Source organism: Suncus etruscus, chromosome 13 (assembly GCF_024139225.1).
Source record: "Suncus etruscus isolate mSunEtr1 chromosome 13, mSunEtr1.pri.cur, whole genome shotgun sequence".
NCBI lineage: Eukaryota > Metazoa > Chordata > Mammalia > Eulipotyphla > Soricidae > Suncus > Suncus etruscus.
The window spans coordinates 61,213,946-61,239,289 of record NC_064860.1 but is presented as its reverse complement, the minus strand read 5'-3'; the positions used below and the strand labels follow the sequence as shown (position 1 = coordinate 61,239,289).

Genomic DNA, 25,344 nt, shown 5'->3' with positions numbered 1-25,344 from the left:
TATCAATAGATGCAGAGAAAGCATTTGATAAGGTCCAACACCCATTCTTGATCAAAACTCTCAGCAAGATGGGAATGGAGGGAACCTTTCTCAATATAGTGAAGGCCATCTACCACAAGCCAGTGGCAAATATTATCCTCAATGGAGAAAAACTGAAAGCCTTCCCTCTAAATTCTGGCACAAGACAAGGCTGTCCTCTCTCACCACTCCTATTCAACATAGCACTGGAAGTACTTGCTATAGCGATTAGGCAAGAAAAGGATATCAAGGGAATCCAGATAGGAAAGGAAGAAGTCAAGCTCTCACTGTTTGCAGATGACATGATACTCTACTTAGAAAACCCTAAAGACTCTATCAAAAAGCTTCTAGAAACAATAGACTCATATAGCAAGGTGGCAGGCTACAAAATTAACACACAAAAATCAATGGCCTTTCTATATACCAATAGTAATAAGGATGAAATGGACATTAAGAAAACAACCCCATTCACAATAGTGCCACACAAACTCAAATATCTTGGAATCAACTTGACTAAATATGTGAAGGACCTATACAAAGAAAACTATAAAACTCTGCTCCAAGAAATAAGAGAGGACACACGGAAATGGAAACACATACCCTGCTCATGGATTGGCAGGATTAACATCATCAAAATGTCAATACTCCCCAAGGCATTATACAGATTTAATGCCATCCCTCTAAAGATACCCATGACATTCTTCAAAGAAGTGGATCAGACACTTTTGAAATTCATTTGGAACAATAAACACCCTCGAATAGCTAAAGCAATCATTGGGAAAAAGAATATGGGAGGAATTACTTTTCCCAACTTTAAACTGTACTACAAAGCAACAGTTATCAAAACAGCATGGTATTAGAATAAGGATAGGTCCTCAGATCAGTGGAATAGGCTTGAATACTCAGAAAATGTTCCCCAGAGATACAACCATCTAATTTTTGATAAAGGAGCAGGAAATCCTAAATGGAGCAGGGAAAGCCTCTTCAACAAGTGGTGTTGGCACAATTGGATAGCCACTTGCAAAAAATTAAACTTAGACCCCCAGCTAACATCATGTACAAAGGTAAAATCCAAATGGATTAAAGACCTCGATATCAGCCCCAAAACCATAAGATATATAGAACAGCACATAGGCAAAACACTCCAGGACATTACAGGCATCTTCATGGAGGAAACTGCACTCTCCAAGCAAGTGAAAGCAGAGATTAACAGATGGGAATATATTAAGCTGAGAAGCTTCTGCACCTCAAAGGAAATAGTGCCCAGGATACAAGAGCCACCCACTGAGTGGGAAAAACTATTCACCCAATACCCATCAGATAAGGGGCTAATCTCCAAAATATACAAGGCACAGACAGAACTTTACAAGAAAAAAACATCTAACCCCATCAAAAAATGGGGAGAAGAAATGAACAGACACTTTGACAAAGAAGAAATACGCATGGCCAAAAGACACATGAAAAAATGTTCCACATCACTAATCATCAGGGAGATGCAAATCAAAACAACGATGAGATACCACCTCACACCCCAGAGAATGGCACACATCACAAAGAATGAGAATAAACAGTGTTGGCGGGGATGTGGAGAGAAAGGAACTCTTATCCACTGCTGGTGGGAATGCTGTCTAGTTCAACCTTTATGGAAAGCGATATGGAGATTCCTCCAAAAACTGGAAATCGAGCACCGATACGATCCAGCTATACCACTCCTAGGAATATACCCTAGGAACACAAAAATACAATACAAAAACCCCTTCCTTACACCTATATTCATTGCAGCTCTATTTACCATAGCAAGACTCTGGAAACAACCAAGATGCCCTTCAACAGACGAATGGCTAAAGAAACTGTGGTACATATACACAATGGAATATTATGCAGCTGTCAGGAGAGATGAAGTCATGAAATTTTCCTATACATGGATGTACATGGAATCTATTATGCTGAGTGAAATAAGTCAGAGAGAGAGAGAGAAAACCGCAGAATGGTCTCACTCATCTATGGGTTTTAAGAAAAATGAAAGACACCCTTGTAATAATAATTTTCAGACACAAAAGAGAAAAGAGCTGGAAGTTCCAGCTCACCTCAGGAAGCTCACCACAAAGAGTGATGAGTTTAGTTAGAGAAATAACTACATTTTGAACTGTCCTAATATTGAGAATGTATGAGGGAAATGTAGAGCCTGTTTAGGGTACAGGCGGGGGTTGGGTGGGGAGGAGGGAGATTTGGGACTTGGGTGATGGGAATGTTGCACTGGTGATGGGTGGTGTTCCTTTTATGACTGAAACCCAAACACAATCATGTATGTAATCAAGGTGTTTAAATAAAAAAAATTATGCATTAAAAAAAAAAAAAAGAAAAGTTAGGGGTATAGCAAATGATATCCTGTACAGATTTGCAGTTTGTCTGGGGTAGCTTTTCTCAAATGTGTCTCAGCCTTCTGGCAAAGCGATTTCCTAGATTTTGTCTTTTTGTTTTGTCTTGTTTTGGGGCCGCACCACTCCTGGCTCCTCTTCACATATCACACCTTGCAATGTTCAGCTGACCTTCTCTGGTGCAGAGGATTGAACCCAGGTCAACTGCTTCGGGGCAATTAAGTGCCAGATCAACTATACTATCTCTCTGACCTGGATCTTGTTCTTAAAGATGGAGCAACTAAAGAGGACTGGTTTAGCTATGCAAACTCACATTTATTACTTTTGAGGTGTGGTAAATGTTGTCTACTAATATGCCATTGGTGAAAGCATGTCACTTGATTAAGAGTCTATAAATCTATAGATGCAAGAAGAATTGGGAAGCTAACCCCAGCTCTGTTATATTTCTGAACTTTATTTCTTTGTCTGGATTTTACCTTGTATTCATTTGATATATATGAACTATTTATTTGCCTATTTATTGTTTTTTGGGCCACACATGGTGTCACTCAGGAGTTACTCCTGGCTATGAACTCAGAAATCACTTCTGGCTTGGACCATATGGGATGCCAGGGAATCAAACTTAGATTAGTCCTGGTCAGCCATGTGCAAGGCAAACGCCTTACCTCTGTGCTATTGCTCCAGTTCCTTTTTTTTTTTTTTAATTACTTTGGCTTAATATGATTTTGTAAGGATAGAGTATATAGATTATGTAATCTTATGAAAGTTATATAGTTAGTTGAGTATGTAGATTGTATAGTAGTATGTAATCTTTATTTAAAAGTATCAGATTGTTTGACTCAAATTTTGCTTCTGGAACTACCCACATCAAAACTATTTGAAATGCTTATTAAAATACAAATTCTTTATTTTTAACCAAGACAAACCTAGAATTCTATTAATTCCCTGGGAGTGGAACCTGGGCAATTTTATTAGTAATATTTTATTAGATAACTCCTATGCTTATTCAAATTAGGAACTTCCATAATTATTCTATAGAGATATTTGAATTATTGCCACTTGCCCAATACTATAAATAATAATTAGCATCATCTGCATAAATGATTCATTTCTTTTTTTTTTTTTTTTTTTTTTTGGTTTTTGGGCCAACCCGGCGGTGCTCAGGGGTTACTCCTGGCTGTCTGCTCAGAAATAGCTCCTGGCAGGCACGAGGGACCATATGGGACACCGGGATTCGAACCAACCACCTTTGGTCCTGGGTCAGCTGCTTGCAAGGCAAACACCGCTGTACTTTCTCTCTGGGCCTAAATGATTAATTTCTTCAAGTTACTTGGTACTCTTTAATCGGATCATAACTGACTAAATAGCATATAAGTTTATGGTAGTGTGAAATATACAAATATGCTTTGGGGGGGGAATGGGTAAAAAAACAAATATGCTTTACATTTTCAATTGCATTTTATGTTCACTGAAATAATGCATTGACCTAGGAAAGAAAATCCAAAAAAAAAAATATCATCAGTTTGTATGCCAGGATTTTCACAATATAGTCATAGTTTCTTTGCCTGATATTAGTAATAATCTAAATTAAAGTAGAAATGCTGATGGAGTTGAAGGTTTATTTTTCACATTTCAACGCCATAAATTGTGCAATTTGCTTCTCATTTAACTTAGGTTTTCCTGGAGTTGTTTATTGTTAATCTTGGATATTTTCTCAGCTCCTTAAGGTTTTTATGGAAATTAAGATATACTGATGATTTAGCTAATTGCTAATGCCCATCCATTATGAATTCTTTACTCTTAGAACCCCAATATCATCTTCAGAACAGCTCTTTGGCTAAAAAGGTATATTTCCCAGACTTATTGATAGCCATGACTGGCTATGGAGCTTTGTTGTACTCAGTGAACTTTTATTAAATGGAAATCACTTGATTGCACTTGTAAAGTCATTCAAAAGATAATATTTGCTTCTTGCCCCTCGTGTTATGCTATTGATCATAACCGGTAGCAGGAGAAGGATACCAGATAAGGAGATATGAAGTGACAGACACTGATGAAATCTACACATGAAATGGGTAATCAAATAGAACGAACTTATTCTCTCATGCAGGGTTTTCTTATGAGGAAGTGCCAGTCTGCCAACCTCAAGTTTTCTTCAGTGGGGATAAAAATACATGGATATGTTGGAGCTATCACTTAGATGGGAATCTCTTAACATGGGGCTGAACATATGTACACGTGTAACTTATATAAAAGATGCATGACTAGGTTATCTTAAGTCTGGTTTTCAAATTATGTTTTCCATATTTGTAGTTTGTTTAGTTTACTCTAAATGTACATAAAATATCAAGCGTATTTGGAAATGAGCATTTTTATACTTCAAACACTCTGTGTGCAAACACTTTAAAGCTTTTTGTGGAATTCCAAATTTAAAGTTGCAAGATTAGAACAGAAAACTTATGTAACCTTGATTTTTTTTTTTATTCCTAAACTGTTTGAGAATAGGCTGCAAATCTCATTTCCTTTTACTGCTTATATATTTCAGGATATATTTCCTAAGAAAAACAATGTTTTCCTAACTGTAGTAGTTATTAAATCCAAAAATATAATACAGTAGCATTAAGAAATTATGTACATATTTCTTCAAGTATTCCTATTATATCCATGCCAGTGTTTCGTATGGGATGTGATCTGACTTCTGTCTTGCATTTAGTTGCCATGCCAATTTGGTGCTTTTAAACTGCATACTTTTTCTCATCTTTTTTGATGTAGACATTTCAAAATTAATGAACATTATTTTACAAAATGACCCTCAATTTGGATTTCTCTGTGCTCCCCGCCCCCGCCTGGTGCTTTTTTAAGATTAGATTCAGGTTATGCCTTTTTTTTTTAATTTTTTTGCAGGAATAACAGATGGCATTGTTACTTTGGCGCATCATACCTTGTCAAGATACACAGATTTTAGTTTTATCCCATTATTGAAGTATTAATTTTGATCTTAGATGAAGTGATATCTGTAGTTTCATTATAAACTTACTCTTTATCCCTTAATTTGTATGATGATAGTATGATACTTCATTTAACTATCTTAATTCTATATTTTTTGATGAAAATAATTTCTTTATTCAACCACGATGGTTATAAACATGTTCATAATTGGGTTTCAGTCATAAAATATCCACTCCCCCCTTTTTCTTTTTTGTTTTTGTTTTTGGGCCACACCCGGTAACGCTCAGGGGTTACTCCTGGCTATGCGCTCAGAAGTTGCTCCTGGCCCGGGGGACCATATGGGACGCCGGGGGATCGAACCACGGTCCGGTCCGTCCAAGGCTAGCGCAGGCAAGGCAGGCACCTTACCTCTAGCGCCACAGCCCGGCCCCTACTCCCGCTTTTTCATTTCAACTTTCTTAACATCAATATTCCCATTTTCCTCCTCCTCCACCCCCTCCCTGTTTTCAAGACTGGCATTTTATTTCTCTCTCATCATTGTCATGGTAGTTGTTAGTGTAGTTAATTTTTTTTAACTCCTCTTACCATTCTTTGTGGTAAGCTTCAGATCATGGGCTGGTCCTTTCAGTCCTTATCTCTATTGTCTCTGGATATTATGACTATTCTTTCTTTATTTTTCTTAAATCCCATAGATGACTGAAACTATTCTGTTTATCTCTCTTCCTTTGATTTATTTTACTCAACATAATAGTCTCCTAATCCATCCATGTATAGGCTAATTTAGTGACTTGATTTTTTCTTAACTATCTTAATTCTCATTAAACCTTTACCCAACATTTTTTGTCATTCATGATTTCATGTCATTCATGATAAAAAAATCTTGATTGAATTATTAGTGAAATAAAATGGATTTTAGTACAAATAAAAAGGATTTTGTGATTTAAAAGCTCTATTTATTATTTATTCAGCTTTATTAGGCTTCTTTATTTTATGGTGCTTTGGGGAACTTCTTTTAAAAAATCAGATGGAGGGAGGACTGTGATTTTTTTTTTAATTTTATATTTTTTTTGTTTTTAGACCACACCTTGTGGTGCTCATAGCTTTCTTCTGTCTCAGTGCTAAGGGGATCACTGCTGAGTAAATGCTATTTCTGCTATACTATCTCTCCTATCCCCCAGGATAAGCATCTTTAATTGAGGAAGTTTAGGATTTGATAATGTAATCCTATTCCCCTGTTCTACAGAGACCAGTAGAATACAAATAGTTCTAAAGCAAATGGTGCACATGGTTATATTACGGTTCTTTAATGCAGATTGGCTGATGAGATGGTTCTTTTCTTTAAAAGCCTTTTGGGATGGCCCTAATATGTTCTTTGCTTGTGTAATGCATAGTCTACCAAAAAAAATTTCTCTCTCTCTCTCTCTCTCTCTCTCTCTCTCTCTCTCTCTCTCTCTCTCTCTTATATATCCCTGGCACTTGGCTGCTGACTGTTCCTAGAGATGGGGAGCAATTAGGACTGTTGCCTGAGTTTTAGGTGTTGTCCTCTAGTGATATATGTGGACATATGTCTTTCTGTGTTCTTCTTTGATTTTGGTATCATACAGATCACATTTTTAAATATATATATTTTAAATATTAATCATTTTATAAACCATGGATATAAAGTTGTTCATAATATAGTTTTTTCATAGATACAATTATTCATGATTTTTCAGTCATGCAATGTACAACACCCTTAATCAGTGCACATCTAATCACTGGTATATGTAATATAATATCTTTGTTTATTTATTTTTTAGATTTAATAGTTTAATGATCTTTTCTCTTCTTTTTTTAGCATCAACAGACATTTCTGAATCAACTAAGAGAAATCACTGGGATTAATGATACCCAAATACTGCAACAAGCCCTAAAGGTATGGTCTGTTTCGTGATATCCTATTGGTCTTTTCCCTTCCTCTAAAATGCCCACCCTATTTGAAATTGAAATGAATTGAAATTGAAAGTTGAAAATTTTCAGTTATATTATATGTGTACTAGTAAAGGTACAGTAAATAAAATGAGTCTTTTCCCTATTTGCTTTATCATACATTTAATATGTAATGAAATTTCCCTATTCCCTTTGGTGCTGTTACTGTGATGACCTGGGTTTCCATGTGGTTATGGTGCTCACACGTGTGCTTAGTAGGAATCAACTCATTGTTGTTGGCTTTACACATTTGATTTTGGGTGCCCTCTATGGTTGCACATTTCAGTTGCGGAATTACACACATTGGTTTGTGGGTTGATCACATATTCTGTTTTGCCGGATTGTCTTAACACATTCAGTTGAGCGTGGGTGTCACCTGGGATCATGGTCACAGTCTCATGCAAAGAGTTTCTCTTTGCCTCTGGCTGTCCTCCAAACTCCCAGTAGCCTTTCATAGCATGACACATTGCAATTTGGTGTAAATTATCTTTTTGCAGATATGTTCAGTGATATATTGGAGTGACAGTTAACCTCTCTCCTTATGAAACACTTATATGAAATCCAGAGATGTGAATAAGAGCACTAATGATAGGTTTTGCATCAGAGCTGTAATATTTTAGGGTTGGGATGGAGGGCAAGGTGAAGTAGAGAAAGAGGAATGAGAACAGAAAATCTTAGATTTTTATATTTTTCCCTCAAGGAGATATATAAATTAGCTAATATTCAATTACTTCTACCATAAGAACATTCAACACCAAACTGTTAGTATATACAACAAATAACATGCATCATTTTGATTGTATCTTAATGATGTGCCCTCATTTTCATACAGAAGCATCCAGATGAGTCAGATAACGTGGATATGCACATTGCAAAAGATAAGGTGAATTAGAGATGGTTAAGAAAGAGAACTGCTTTATAAGGTTATTCATGCATTACTCCTAAAAGGCTAACAGCAGGATCTAGCAATTTTGCCACTACAAAAATATACACAGCTTTAGACTTTTGAAACCTGCACTAGGAGAGAGAATATTTAGTAAGTGATTTTTGAGTCTGGGTTGATTCAAAAGTTCTGTGTCATTTTTAGAAATAATTTACCTGTTGGATAATTATAATCACCATTATTATAATTAACACTGAATAAGTACTTTTTCTAAGTGGTTTATGTGGCTAACTTACTTTCATTATAACTCTGAGATAGGTATCATTTTTCTATTTCCTTTTTAAAAACGTTGTGGGACTATTTATGAAGGTGCTGGGTGTCCAGTGATGGAAATTGAACCAGAGCTTTGCGCATATGACATATATGTATTAGTCGCTTGAGTCACATCTTCTTGCCCCTTCTCTCCTTTTTTGGGGGAGGTCTCATTTGACTGCACTCAGAGATCACCGTTGGTGGTGCTAAAGGAACAGTTGCCTGGCCAGATATCAAACGGAGTGAGCCACATACTCAGCAAGTGTCTTAACTTCTCTACTCTCTCTCGTACTTTATTTCCTTAAAAAAAAAAAAAACACTAAAATTTAAAGTGACTTACTCAAGATTACAGTTTGTTGAGGTCCACAGAACTTGATTCCAAAGTGCCCTGCTAAACTTATGCTTTTACCAGAACTATTACTTTTTGTTACAGCTTTTTTCCTCTTCAGAGGATGCTAAAATAGATCTGTTTGACACATTAATGCAGGTTTGATGAAGCCACCACAATATATATAGAGTACATAAAATTGCCACACCTTAATTTTCATGATTTGTGACACTAGATAATTCCCCATTTCTTTTTAAGTCTGATAAATATGACTAAACCACACCATGTTTCTTTTTGGAAGAGCATCCTACATAGTGCTTAGGCGGGCTGGCAGTGCTCCTAGCAATACCCTCCCTGGTACTACTGGGTGCTGAGAGCTGTGAGGGTCACTTGAGTGTTGTGTGGGGAACCATGCAGTACTGGAAATTGAACCTCCTCTGCATGCTAACCATGCATGCACCATCATCCTTTGAGTCATTTTTCCCAGTCCTCTTTATGACATCCCCATCCCCCCCAATCTGAGTTCCATAATGAACTTATACCTATTACTTTTTCAGAACAAACTTGGGAAACCTCTCATAATTTTAAGCTTGGGAAACATAATAGAATATGTTCAAATAAATTGAAAAAATTTTGAATCTCCACATTTCCTTTGAGGTATATTAACTATTATTAATATTTTTTCAAAATGCTCAGATACCAGTAGCCTATTAAGGTTAAAACAGATTACTTAAACCTTAACTGGTGCCTAATATGACTATATTTAATGAGTTGACTCAATAGTCTGATGATTTACCCCAGGGAATTACAGTTTAAAGGCTCTTGTGAATCTACTTTTTGCCCTCTTAAGTGACCTTTACATTCCATATGTCCCTGTTGGATTTGATGATTACCTAAAACAATGTAAAAGGCACTTAGTGTATTTTTTGGTACATAATAAGTGTTCAGTAAATGTTTGTGATGGTCACTGAAATATATTTTAGTTAAGTGTACTTATATAGTATGTAAAATATATATTGTACTTGCGTGGTAGATAAGTCATTTAAGAATATTTAAATGACTGTCACGGAGAGCAGAGGAATATGATAGAAAGCCTTGTTGCCTTTTCAAATTCAACTCATTTTGCTGTCCTCACTAGCTACTGCACTGAAATTAGATTAGTTTGGGCTCTTAATTCTTTCAGTCGCTTTGTCCTCATATGTTGAAATCATCATGGTCTTTCTCTGTTGCCTTACATTTATTGTGATAAAAATAAAATTAGATTCTCTGCTTCTGCCACTTTTGCTCTATTTCTTTTATAGCTTTGTCCAGCAAACAACCAGCATGATCTTTTAAAAATGTCAGTTTTACTACATCATTTCTGTATAGGATCTTTCTCTGGCTTTCTGATATACTCCATATGTTAACTGAGGTTTTTAGAGCTTTCAAAGGTATACATGTTCTAGCTTCTAGAAAGGTGAATCCATTATTAATATGTGGACTTCTTATTTTGTTTCATTAAGTTATCAAGAGCTAGTATCATTTATTATTAAAGAATAAAGAATGTTAGCTGACTAAATTTCTTCTCACTTGTTTTGCTATTTCAAAATAACGAGAATTAATTATTCTAAATAAATTTAGGATGATTTTTGTGGGAACTATTGATATGCTTATAGAAGTTAATATTTAAATCAGATAGAATTATCTTTAACTGAGTACTCTCTCTAGGAGTTTCATGTGTCTCTTCATACATTAAAATATCATAATATGGCTGGAGCAATAGCACAGCAGTAGGGCATTTGCCTTGCATGCAGACAATCCTGGAGGGACCTGGCTTCATTCCCTCGCATCCCATATGGTCAACTGAGCCTGCCAAGAGCAATTTCTGAGCAAACAGCCAGGTGTAACTCCTGAGTGCCGCCAGGCATGACCCCAAAAAATAAAAAACAAAACAAAATGAAACAAACATTTCATAATATTTTGCCTAACATTTCCTTTTGCAAGTCTTTGACAGTTTCCTAAGTTTGCCTTTAGGTATGTCACCAACATACCTATTATAAGACTTTTACATTTTATTATCTTTGCAAAAATAATATTTATTTTGTTTGTTTATTTTTTTTGTTTTTGGGTCACACTTGGCAGTGCTCAGGGGTTACTACTGGCTCTATGTTCAGAAATTGCTCCTGGCAGGCTCTGGGGACCATATGTGATGCTGGGATTTGAACTGCTGTCCTTCTGCATGCAAGGCAAACACTCTACTTACATCCTATCTCTCCGGCTCGAGAAATAGTTTTTTAACTATTTATTTCATATTCTTGGATGGCAAATTGTAGGGAATATTTTGTAGTTCAAAATCTTTGTATTTGAAAAGTATATTTTAATTGGCTTTTGTATTGAAAATATGAATGTATTGGGAAGCAGAAAAATTATAGATTGACACAATCTACTACTAAACATTTTAGTAGAAAAAGTCATTGATCAAGTGTATTTTGTTTACAACTGCTCTGTAGAATTTAATTTTATAGGATAATTTTGAATTAATAAATGATTGTTATTTAGTATTAGTTGCTATAAAGGATACATATGTAATGTGTAAGTGTAGAGAGTTATTTCAAAATAGTTGATAATCCACTTCTTGATATTTGAAGGATAGTAATGGAAACTTGGAATTAGCTGTGGCTTTCCTTACTGCAAAAAATGCTAAGACCCCTCAGCAGGAGGAGACGACTTACTACCAAACAGCACTTCCTGGCAATGATAGATACATCAGTGTGGGAAGCCAAGCAGACACAAGTAAGCTCTCCTTTATTTCTTAAGATTTTGGTAAGATTGTATAAAAGTTTTTCTTGGAAATATAGTCATTTTAACTTAATACATTAATTTTTCTATATTAAACTTTTGTTTAACTTTATATTGAATTTGTTAAATATAGACATTTAAAAATTAATGTATGAATTGCAGATATATTAATTTTGTTGAGAACAGAATACAATTGTTTTGAATTTAGTGCCAAAATATAGCTGTATGAAGAGTATGTTTTTATTAATAACATCATGCATTCTTTTCCAGTTTAAGAATTTTCATTTTTTCAGTTAAATAGCATTTAATGCAGGGGTCTCAAACTCGTGGCCTGCGGGTCGTTTGCAGCCCTCCGTACAACATTTTGTGGCCCGCGGCTGGACTTTATATATTGCAGTATTCGCGATTATTCGCTTACCGAATAATTGCAATAAAAATCGCATTAGTAAGAAAAAAATCACATTAAACATTTGCACACCCCTAGCAGTTCCGTTCGGGGTATGCAAATGTTTATTGCGATTTTTTTTTCTTACTAATGCGATTTTTTTATTGCGAATATTCGGTAAACGAAATCCCTTATGCGGCCCTGCCTCACCCCGACTTTGCCTCCTGAGGCCCCCAGATAAATTGAGTTTGAGACCCCTGATTTAATGTATGTCATTTCAGAGACATTCCATGTAACTTTCATTGATTTGAAATATGTAATGATTACATGTGTCATTCATAACAGATAAAGATATCTAGTGTTTTAAGTCCTATGCTTTATGGATTCTAAATGGTACTTAGATGGTATGGTATTTATTTGATTAATCATTGGCTTATAAATTGGTAGATTTTTCCTTCTTTAATTCCCTCTCCTAAAATAAAAATTTTGGGAAAATGTTTGTCATGTAATGAATTCCCTCTTCCACTCTAAAGTAAATAAAAGCATACATATCATGCATGCATATATTAAAATGTAGGTATTTATGTTTATGCAATACAGGTTTGAAATATTTGCTTATTAGTTTGCACTTGAAAAGAATTTCTCGTTTTATTTATAGAGCTTCTCAAAGTGACATGCCATTCAAATGATGGATATTAAACATTGTACATTGTTTGCTGAAAAACAATTTAATTAAATTCTTTAGGTAATCTTAGTATTCGTTTAGAAATGATCGTAGATCAACCTAAAATGAAACTGATGACTGAGAACTTTATATTTGTAAAATAGCATCAGCTGCTTATATCCAAGTTTGAGACAAACTGTAGCATGATCCTGTTAGATATCTTGTATTTCATTTTCAACTGTGTTATGCTTCTCATGCTACACTGTGATAATATGGAATGGCTTGAAGTTCAGATCCACCAAGAGCTACTTTATTTCTCTTTCTTTGCACTTGTTTTTCCTTTCTGTCTGGAATTCTTTCTATTTCTTAGTCCTCACCCCCAACTTTAATTTCTTTGGACTTTTTAATACTGAGAATGTTACTTACTCTAAAATGTTTTCTGTAGCCTCTAGATTGGATCAAGTACTTCTCTAGTAGCAAGAATGTACTTCTGTCTTAATCAGTACTCTGCAAGTTTGAAATGACTTTCTTGTTCTTTGAACTAGCACCCTAACTATGCAAGATTATTAGCGATATCATCATCATACTCTGTCATAGTTTTCTCAAAAAGTGGTCAATTATTTGTACATTATATGGTAAAAACCATTTGAAATTGTAAAAGTATTTTTTCATAGTTGAAAATGAAAGAAGATTTGAAAACCTAGTACAAAAAGTTGCAAAAAAGAAGTAAAAATAGAGGGAGGTTTAGTATATGAAAATAAAATCTCATGTAGTTCAAGGTTCAGAAACTGGGGCATGACAAAATTAGTTAGCAAAGAGATGATTTTGACTCATAATTAATGAAAATGAAAGAAACATGAATTTGACTCACTGTGTTCAGTAGTCTAGCTGAAAGATGAAACTATTTTAGAATGATAGGTGATAACTCATAGTACTAAATTTAAACATATATAGGTATTTAGGGGAAATGAAGATTATTAAAATTGCCATAAAGAAAATATTATTTTTATCTACTTTGTGATAGTGAATATATAGTACCAAAATCAAATGTTAACACTCTTAGACACTTGATAGAAAGTAATAAAAATGTTATAGGCAGAGATTGAGACTTAAATCAGTGAGTTAGAGAGAAGCCAATTTGATTTTAGAAGGCTTTTATCTGATTTGCTGATGATTTGACAATTTTTTTTAGCACACTTCTGTTTCTGTGTATTTTAGCTCAAAAAAATTCTCTTGGGGCCGGAGAGATAGCCTTGCATACAGAAGGACAATGGTTCAAATCCCGGCATCCCATATGGTCCCTCCAGCCTGCCAGGAGCGATTTCTGAACATAGATCCAGGAGAAACCCCTGAGCTCGGCCGAGTGTGACCCAAAAAGCAAAAAACAAACAAACAAAAAAAAAAACAACAAAAAAACTTCTTTACATGAGTTTGTATTGTTAGTATGAAATGGTAGATAAATGGATTTTTTTTTTTGTTTTATTATTTCTTTGAGAGCCAGATTGAGTAAATTCCTTACTGTTTGGTTTTTTTCATCTAGACAAAGTGCCATTCTCCTAACCATTGTGCTTTTTTTGGTATTTTGTCCAAAAAGCTGGCTTGACCTGAAAAATATAGAAATTTGTTACGGTAATTGTATTGTAGTTACTGTATCAAACTGGGAAATTAGTTAATGAGATCATTCTATCATTCATTTAATTTCACCATGTCTAATAAATGTCTAAGGAATAAAACTTTTTAGGAAATAGTCTGAAACAATATATTAGGATAATAGTGTTATGATAGTTAATGGTTTAATTTGAGAAGGAGATGTCATACACTCACCAGACATTTAAAGTAGAACTCATTAAATAAGCTGAGAAGAAATTAATCGTTTACGAACTTCTGAACTTTGAAAGGGGTAGTAAAAATGTGGTAAGAATAGATTAAAATAATAACATAGAACTCTGTTGAAAAAAAAAACGGTATTAAGTTTTGAGGGAATGTAGAGTAGTGAAACAAGTAAATTTTCGAGGAATTTTTCTAGCTCAGAACCCTTTGAGCATTTTCTAAATTTAAAGTCTGTTATAACCAAGGCTAAAACTTGACAAAAGCCAGACTGGTTTGCTCAATGTGTTTTTTATTGTGTTGCAGTACTGACAATACATGGTATTAAATGATAAATGTATTCAGTACTAAACAGCTATTTACAGTTGAATTCACTTTATTTACTTAGGTTTGGCGGCCTTACCCAATGATGTTATTCCTGGTTCTGTTCTCTGTAGCTTGGGAGATTAGATGCAGTGCCCAAGATTGAACAGTATTGGCTGCATGCATGGCAAGCACCCTACCTGCTTCAGCCCTATTCTTTCTTTTAGACACAATAAAATACATTTATTTGTTGACAAAAGTTTTTATATAATGTCACATAAAAATACATTTGGGGCTTATGGGAAAATTTCATTTATGTATCTGGTTATATTAGAAGATAAGAGAATTATTTCTCTTGAAGAACACTTATTTGTGAACCTATATTTAATATGGAATTAACTATATCTTTAGCAGCTAGTGCTACATTGCTAGATCTTTATAGTGTATTTTACCTTTTATGCCTTTAATTTTTAATTAAAGGCAAACTTTCCATTTCAAGGAAAAATTGAATTTTGTATAATAAGGAGTTAAGTAGGATACCTCATATCTATATATTTCTCTGATAAGATTCCATACTATAATAGTTTTGAATGCTGGAAAAAAATCACCTGTATTTTAGTAAAGAATTTTTTTAGTTACTTTTTTTTTTGAATGGCCAGATCTCCTGTCTAAATTGGTCATATTGTGCATTGTTAGATGAATGCCTACCACTTTCAGCCTAAAATGAAAATAAAGCTCTATTAGAGTTTTGAAGCTGAATAAAATAAAATAATAAATAAAGCTCTATTAGAGTTTTTTTTATTATTATATATAATTTTTATTTTGACCATATTGGCTATATATCTTTCACAATAGTATTTTAGGTACATATTAACATTGAATCAGGGGAATTCCCATCACCAAGTTTGTTCTCCCTCCACCCCTGTTCTGAAGTTGAATAAAAAATAAAATTCAGTGAAAACTGAAGTAAGAATAATACAAAAATATTTTGAATATTACAGGTGAAGATATAGTTAATATGATCCAGGAAGATAGTTTATAAAGGTCTTATATTGAGCTAACTGTTAGTTATGTAGTTTAACAAACCTGCTTACAAAGATATGACTATAAACACTTTTACCCAGTATGAAGCTGAATAGTGATATTCTTCCTTTCATGACCATTAAATTGTCTTGAACTTTTTTAAAACAGGAAAAAAACAGTACTTGTCCACAAGAACGAGATGTACTACCATTGAGCAATCAAAGTATGGATCAAAAGATAAGAGGGATCTGGGTAGGTAATTTTAACACAGAAAGTAATGCTAAATAGTGAGTAAGCTTAGAGCATTTAGTATAACACAGGAAGTGGGGAAATTTAACTTGGTAGAACCTTCACAAACTTATAAAATATTTAATTTTTCCCTTCAGAAGACTTGAATTATTTAGGAAAGATTGTGGAGAAAGTGAGAAAAATATTTAAGTTTTATCCTAGAACTCTGGTCTTAGGTATACTGCTTTGCCATACTAAAAGAAATTTAAACCACTCGTAATAAATAGATCCAAGCACACTGTTTTAGTTCCTGATTAATCACCAGATTAAGCAATATGGGGTTTTATTAATTGATCACTGATATTATTCCATTCTGAAAATTATTTTTAAAAAATTATCTTTTTAATATATAATTTATCCTAAGTAATGGTTAAGCTTAAAAATGATACTATAACGGTGAAGTTACTTATAATTTATTAATTCAAATTAGGTTTACCTTCTTGTTGCATCAAATAATTAAGGATGGGGCTGGATGGTGAAGGATGCCATCCAGCCCACATGGCTCTGCAACCTCCATGCAGCCGGCGAGTTCCAGGCCCAGGTGAAAGGCGAAATCACTCACACGCAGGCTTCAGGAAGAATCATCTTTATTCATGCCCTAGCCACCACAGGTGTGTGGCCTATGTCAACCTTTCAAGCACAGCATTATTTTGCTAGCCCTGCATCTTATCTCCTGTTAGCCATCTTCCCTTTGGGCTCCATGCGGCCCAAAGATCCAAAAGCCGGCTAAGAGACAAAAGGGGCTCGAATCCCTTTCCTCCCAGGCTTATCTAACTTTTTTCCGACCCCTCCCAGGAATGGGAGGTCTTGCAGGTAGGGTCACACCTATTATCCGGTTCCCTAGACCCCTCCCAGAAATGGGTGGGTCTTGGGGTACACCACACCTTCTCTTATAATAACTGATGTAATAGCATCAATTTTATTTAATTTGAGAGTTAAAGTCATGGGATTCTACAATTTTTTGTTGACTAATTTTTTTTATTTTTTTCTTCAATATAAGTTGGAAAATAGGAAAATAATTAAGCCCAGGAATGCTCACTTGCTATTAACTTTTCTTGTGAGTACTATTAATAATTTAAGTAGCTATTAATAAAATTTGTTCCCTCTAGTGCTGAGCTATTCAATAGAGCTGTCAGCATGATAATTTAAATTTAAATTAAAGTTAATTTAAAATTAATACAAAAGTACATATGTGCACTAGACATACTTTGCAGACTTGCTAATAAAAAGTCGCTTATAACCAGTGTCTACTTTATTAGGCATGTAAATGATAGTACATTTTTATAACAGAAATTTTAATTGTATAAGATTGTTTCAGAGAATCTGAATTTAGTATTGGGAAGAGTAGAACATTAGAAATGGGGACTGAGAGATAGTGAAGTACATGCATTCTTTGCATACTGGAGGCAAGGATTCAGTTCCCAACACCACTTGGTTCTCAGCAAACTTGGAGTATCCCCAGACCACTGTGTCCAAAAGCAAAGCAAAGCAAAATAAAACAAACAACATAGAGATAAATGAAGAACAACCGAGAAGGAAATAGAAACAAAAAGTCATAAGACTTTGGCCTAGGGAAAGATGAGAGAATGGGGTTGAGAAATGCACTTGGGATTTCTTATGCTTTCTTTTTGCTTTTAACCATTTATTTTAAATGTAGCACATTCTAATTATACTTTTATTTACTAGAAACAATTTTTGACTCACTAAGATATGTTTTCAAATTTCTTAACTAGTATCATTATTGAAGATGAGTCACTAATTTCTCTCTTCCAGAGTTCTAATAGTCCCTTTTGTTTCTTAAACAAATATTAAAGTTTTTTTTAAACCATTTTTATTCAGGTAGTAATTTATAATGTCAGAAATATTTTGATACTTGTTCCATTTTCATATGACCTCCATCACCATAGTGCCATCTTTCCTTTCAGAGTCACAGGAACCCTTTTCAGTCACACCACCAGTTAAGCCAGTCATTGGAACTAGAGAATTTGTCTCTAGAACTTAAATGGTGGTATGACTTGTTCTTCTAGTGTATCTTTTAGTTACTTTTTATTTCTTTTTATTTTATTTTTGTTTTTGGGCCACACCTGGTGGTGCTCAGAGATTACTCCTGGCTCTAAACTCAGAAATAACTCCTGACAGGTTTTGGGGATCATATGGGATGCCAGGAATCAAATCTGGGTCAGTACATGCAGGACAAATGCCCTCCCCAATGTGCTATTGCTCTGGCATAGTATATATATTTTAATTATTGATTACTTATTATGTATCAGGCATTAGTAAGGCATGATGAGTCTTGGTCTATATGGGTGTCAGGCTGTTAACAATAAGGTCAGGTAGTAAGTTCATGCAGAAGAGTAGACTAGGGTATGACACAGAGGGTGTTGCAGATGCAGTAAGGAATATTTTCATCATATTTCCACACATAGAGATAAACACCTGTAGATAGCTGAATGCTGTCTGAGAGAGTATCCTGAGACCTTAAATTAGGAATATATTGACCTCAGGAGAGTGATCACATGAGATCAATAGTCAAAGTTCCATTTTTGAGCTCTATATTAAGCATTGCTATATTCATGTGCTTATCTTCCTTATTAAGGGTATCTGACCTTTTGGTGACTTTTTTTTATATGGAACATTTCCTAATTCACCAAAACCATTTAGCTTGCTTCTCTCTTAAGTTTTGACATGCACTCTCTTTCATTCTGTCTTCTTTTCTTCTACTCTTCATGTTTCCCATGAAACTCTTCACTACTTTAACTCCTATTTCCTGAAACAAAGTTCTTTCTGTTATATTACTTCTTGAGTATAAATATTTATCTTTGGCACATATATCTTTGATTTAATTTAAAGAAGTGGAAGTTTTTTCCTTAGCTTTACATTGTCAGGCTAACACAATGGAAAGTTTTTTGTTCCAAGATAGAAATATCTTTGTTTACATTTTACTGCAATGAGGCCATATTATGTTTTGATTTTGTGAACCAATTTGAAGCATGTGTCATTTGGTAACCTATTTCACTGCAATATACATCACATATAAGCAATAAATGCATTGGTACTTTGATCGCTGCCTATATTTAAGAGTTGGAGAAATAATTGTTGACATTTAAGATTTTTTTTTCCCTTTTTGTCTGTTGAGTCACACCTGGCAGCATTCAGGGGTTACTCTTGGCTCTGTGCTTAGAAATCGCCCCTGACAGGCTCAGGAGACCATATGGGAATGCTGAGATTCGAACCACCATCCATCTGAGTGCAAGGCAAACAACCTACCACTGTGCTATCTCTCTGGCCTCAGACACTTAAGTTTTACTCAAATTGTAAATGATTGGAAATAAATTTTTAGGTTGAATATAATAATATTACATATATATGTATTTCTGAACTTAATAAACTTGTTTTATAATTAGGGCATTTCTGAAATTTTGGAGATAACTATTCACAAACTTCTGTGATGTCTGATTTTTTATAGTGAATTTCAGCTAAGCCTAAGAATGATTGTGTCCTTGAATTGTAGTCACATTAATAATAAAGGGAAGATTATTTAAAACTTGGAATATGTTCTCAAGGTCATTCGTTGGCATTGATACAAAAATATCCATTATGTTATGGAGTTCGATGAAATTTTCATAGAGGCCAAATTTTTAGAATGACTGACTAATCGAAATTGCTACGGCCAAGGTTATTCTGTTTCATTGTGGATATGAGCATATAATAATAAAATTAGGGATTGGAGACGTAATACTGTGGGAAGGCACTTTCCTTGCATGTAACATACTTGTATTTGGTTCCTGGCATCTTATATAGTTCTCTACATAGGAGAGATCTATGCAAATAGATCAGGAGTAAGTCCTGAGCACCACTGATTTAGCACCCCCACCCTCCAAAAAAAACACCACAAATATTGAGGGTTAATTTTTATTATGAAGTTGCTAGTTTGTTACATGTATAATGAAAATTCAGTTTAACCATTTAATGAACTAATTATTTTACTTAATATTCTTGAAGTATCTGATATTTTATTAGATTGTAAGAGTCTTCATTTATGATTGCTGTATTGTTTTAAAGTGTTCTTTGGAAAGAAGAAACTTTATGGAGCAATGGAAATATCATAGAGGAAGTTACTTATTTGTCGTTGAGCTACAAATAAAATACATCGTCTTCCCCATTGTTTGAAGGGAAAAAATTTTGTATTTTCAATTGAAATGTTTGGGACTTGTCAAACTTTCCAGTATTTAATACAATTGTTACTTGTTTCTTCTTTTGCTCACACTGACATTGTATTTCTAAGACCAAGTATTTGAGTTTCTCCTACACATAATCAATTCTCCAAAACTAGATGGATGTCCTACAATTCAATTCAATTCTCACTCTGTCTGGAGTTAGCATTGATCCCTTAGGTTAAGGACATGTCCTTCATTATTTTCTCCAGTTAAACTGAAGGTGAGTTTCCAGGTTACCCATACTTCTATTTGTGTTGGCTGCTTTGGGGTTCTCATGAATCTTTCTCAAGTTAGGTAATTTACCAAAATGTCTCACAGTGCTTAGGAAAATATGACCACAGAGGCAATTTATAATATAAAAAAGGATACAATAAAGAATATAAATGAAATGATATAAGAGAAAAAATTTTTATGGTTCCATAAGTTCCAAATGAAACATTTCTCATAGTTTTGGGGTGTATTCGTCCTGCATGTATATATGTTCACAAGTCTGAAATCTCCCATGTTAGGGAGATTAATTACTATATATTTACTATATATACTATAATATATATAATAAATATTGTAAATATACACTATATTATCAATTAATGATTAATTAATATAGATTTTTTTTTGAAGGATGGGAGTGGAACTCAAAGTTGTAATGTAGCCTAGTCTTTCTTGTCTCCACTCATCTTGTAGCTATCCTGATGCCTCCCATGACTTAGTTGAAGGAGATCCAAAGATGATCTTTACAAAGTTCAAGTATTTAGGAATGCTTTGTCAGGATCTGACAAAAGATGAGAACAAAAGATGCTGCTGCTTATCTTATAGACACTTTTCCAATGAATAGTTTTTCTAACATCACACTTTGGTAAATTAGATAAGATTTTCTTCCAAATATTGGACAATGTTACCTTCTAAAGCCAATTGAAATGATTAGTATTATTTGCTTTTATTTGAAATTGAAGCACTTGGGACTATATCTAGGCCTTGAGGAGAAACAAGTTTTTCTAAAATTCTGATTTTGTTTGAAAATTACAGATTAGTCATCAGTAACAGATACTTTCATATATTATTTTTCAAATAACAGGCTCATGTTGTTTTTGAACAAACATCTGCCAGATATTTCAAGTCTTTGAGAATCATCATTTATAGTTACTCAGTTCTCTCAAGTAATGTTTAGTGAAATAAAATCAGATACTTCAGCTAGAAAGTTAAGCATTGTGTGTTATTTCCTTTAGAGACAGTGAACTTAGAATATTCAGCAGAAGAGAGAGGAAGGAGCCAGAGGAGCGTGGCTGCATAGCAAATCTATGTGGCCGCGCACATCATTTAGCCAATGAATACAACCACAACATGTAGAAAAACCCACAACACAAGTGTGATAATGAGGAAACAATGCAGGCCAGTGCCAGACATAGAGAATGAAGACGGCAACTCAGATGACCAGACCGTAGCCAACCAACTAGTCAGTCTCTCAGATAAGGAGTTTAAAGTCGAAATATGGAAGATGTTCAAAGAACTCAAAGAAAGTATAGAAGAGAACACTAATAAGAATCAAGAGAATATGAAGATAGAAATGAGAAAACTCCAAACTGAAATTTCAGGTCAAATAACAGGTCTGAAAAACTCAGTAGATGAATTGAAGAAAAACATGGATTAGCTTTGCCACAGGTTAACAGCATCTGAGGATAGAATTAGTACACTGAAAGATGAGATGAATAACAACTCTAGACAGCAGAAGAGATTGTAAAAAAGCCTTAAAGCAAATGATCAAACAATAGAAAAATTACTCAAAGAATGGGAACAGATGAAAATAGAAGTCTATGATAAGCTCAACAGAAACAACTTAAGAACCATTGGATCTCAGAGACCCAGGAAGAAAATCTTCAGGAAGAACCAACAGTCAAGAACATTATTAAAGAGAAACTATCAGAGCTAAAGAATACATGTGATCAAATCCTGCATGCCCGAAGAGTACCAACTAAAAGAGATCCCAGAAAAATACACCCCGAGACACATCCTAGTCACAATGATGAATCCCACAGATAGAGACAGAATTTTGAAAGCAGCAAGATCAAAAAGAGAAATTATATTCAAGGGAACATCCTTGAGATTTACTATAGACCTGTCACCAGAAACACTCAAGGCCAGAAAGCAGTGGTTGGACATAGTGACAAAACTTAATGAAATAAATGTTTTGCCTAGAATACTGCACCCAGCAAAACTCACTTTCAGGTCTGAAGGAACAATACATGGTTTCACAGATAAACAACAGCTCAGAAATTTTACAGACTCAAAACCATTTTTTATTTTTGTTTTTTTGGGCCACACCCGTTTGATGCTCAGGGGTTACTCCTGGCCAAGCGCTCAGAAATTGCCCCTGGCCTGGGGGACTACATGGGATGCCGGGGGAATCGAACCGCTGTCACAATCTTTCCTTGGCTAGCGCCTGCAAGGCAGACACCCCACCTCTAGTACCACCTTGCAGGCCCCGACTTAAAACCATTCTTTTTTTTTTTTTTTTTTTTTGGTTTTTGGGCCACACCCATTTGACGCTCAGGGGTTACTCCTGGCTAAGCGCTCAGAAATCGCCCCTGGCTTGGGGGGACCATATGGGATGCCGGGGGATCGAACCATGGTCCATCCTATGCTAGCGCTTGCAAGGCAGACACCTTACCTCTAGCGCCACCTTCACGGCCCCTAAAACCATTCTTAAAAGAAAAACTGAAAGACCTACTTTAAGACAAGACTGACCAACAGACACACCAAACTTTGACATAAAGATGGCACTAACTCCCAGGACAATTCTTACTCTCAATGTCAATGAACTAAATGCACTAGTTAAGAGACACATAGTGGTTAAATGGATCAAAAAACTCAATCCAAACTTCTGCTGCACCTGAATAGTCAGAACAAACATAGACTCAAAATAAAAGGCTGGAGGAAAATCATCCAAGCAAATAACACCCATAAAAAAGCTGGAGTAGCCATATTAATATCAGAAGATGCAAATTTTATACTTAGGAAAGTTGTAAGGGACAAGGATGGACATTTTGTATTAATCAAGGGATATGTACAGCAGGAAGAAATCAATCTCCTAAACATATATGCACCAAATGAGGGGCCAGCAAAATATTTAATACAATTGATTTACAATTTAATACAATTTAATACAATGATTAACAACACAATAATTGTGGGAGACCTCAACGCGGCATTGTCAACATTTGATAGGTCAACCAGAATAAAACCCAACAAGAAAATACTAGACCTGAAAAGAGAAATGGAAGAAAGAGGCCTAGTAGATATATATAGGACACTCCACCCCCAGAAACCTGGATACACATTTTCTCTAATGTACATGGCACATTCTCCAGGATAGACTACATGCTAGCACATAAAATATACCTCCATAATATCAAGAGGATAGAAATTTTACAGGCTACCTTCACTGATCCCAAGGCCCTGAAATTATATGTGAACTACAAAGGGACACAGAAGAAAAGCTTTAATAGCTGGAAATTTAATAGCCTAATACTGAATAACCAGTGGGTCCGAGATGAAATCAAAGAAGAAATCAAAACCTTCCTAGAAACAAATGACAGTGGAGTCACAAAGTATCAGAACCTATGGGACACAGCAAAAGTGGTACTGAGAGGAAAATTTATAGCTTTGCAAGCATACATCAGGAAAGAAGGGGCATACCTGAATAGCTTAATGATGCAGCTCATAGAATTAGAAAGTGCTTAACAAAAGGAACCATAAATAGGGAGACAGAAGGAAATAACAAAGCTGAGAGCAGAAATCAATGAAGTGGAAACTCGAAAAACAATCCAAAAGATCAACGAAAGCAGAAGTTGGTTCTTTGAAAAAATAAGCAAGATTGATAGACCACTGGCAAAACTAACAAAGAAGGGGAGAGAGAGAAACTTGATAACTAGTTTTCGGAATGAAAAAGGAGAGATCACTACTAGTATGGCAAAGATTCAAAGGGTAATCAGAAACTATTTTGAGAAACTCTTTGCCACTAAAAATGAAAACCTGGAAGAAATAGATAAATTTTTGGACTCTTATAATCTTCCATGGTTGAATGAAGAAGATGTAGCATATCAAAACACCCCCATCACTATTGAGAAAATTAAGACAGTAATCAAATATCTGCCCAAAATAAAAAGCCAAGGCCCAAATGGATTCACTAATGAATTCTTTCAATCCTTTCAAGAGGAACTACTACCAATCCTGGCAAGACTCTTTTATGAAATCGAAAAAAATGGAACACTTCCATATAGCTTTTATGAAGTGAAATCACCTTGATACCTTAACCAGACAGAGATGCTACAAAAAAAGAAAATTACAGACCAATATTGCTGATGAACACAGATGCAAATATCCTCAACAAAATCCTGGCAAATAGGATTCAATGCCTCATCAAGAAGATCATCCACTACGATCAAGTAGGTTTCATCCCAGGAATGCAAAGCTGGTTTAACATCCATAAATCTATCAACATAATATACAATATCAATAACAAGAAAAATAAAAATCACATGATCATATCAATAGACAGAGAAAAAGTATTTGATAAGGTACAACATCCATTCTTGATCAAAACTCTCAGTAAGATGGGAATGGAAGGAACCTTTCCTAATATAGTTAAGGCCATCTACCACAAGCCAGAGGCAAATATTGTTCTTAATGGAGAAAAACTAAAAATCTTCCCTCTAAATTCTGGCACAAGACAAGGTTGTCCTCTCTCACCACTCCTATTCAACATAGCACTTGATGTTCTAAGAAAAAGATATCAAGGGAATCTAGATAGGACAGGAAGAAGTCAAGCTCTTGCTGTTTGCAGATGACATGATACTCTACTTAGAAAACCCTAAAGAATCTACCGAAAAGCTTCTAGAAATAATAAACTCATACAGAAATGTGGCAGATTACAAAATTATCACACAAAAATGTATGGTCTTTCTATACACCAACAATAATAGGAAAGAAATGTACATTAAGAAAACAACCCCATTCACAAGAGAGA

General features: G+C 34.7%; 1 protein-coding gene and 1 long non-coding RNA gene across 3 annotated transcripts in view; one reads left to right on the top strand and one right to left on the bottom strand.

Moving 5' to 3' along the window:
- LOC126025727 (uncharacterized) overlaps positions 1-25,344 on the bottom strand; it is a 722,173-nt gene that overhangs the window by 10,796 nt on the left and 686,033 nt on the right. The gene's annotated exons all lie outside the window — the stretch shown is intronic.
- USP25 (ubiquitin specific peptidase 25) overlaps positions 1-25,344 on the top strand; it is a 162,657-nt gene that overhangs the window by 21,327 nt on the left and 115,986 nt on the right. For both annotated transcript variants that reach the window (XM_049785496.1, XM_049785495.1), the window contains exons 2-3: positions 7,183-7,260; positions 11,464-11,608. In XM_049785496.1, coding sequence (XP_049641453.1) covers positions 7,183-7,260; positions 11,464-11,608 — 223 coding nt within the window. The remainder of the gene's footprint in view (positions 1-7,182; positions 7,261-11,463; positions 11,609-25,344) is intronic.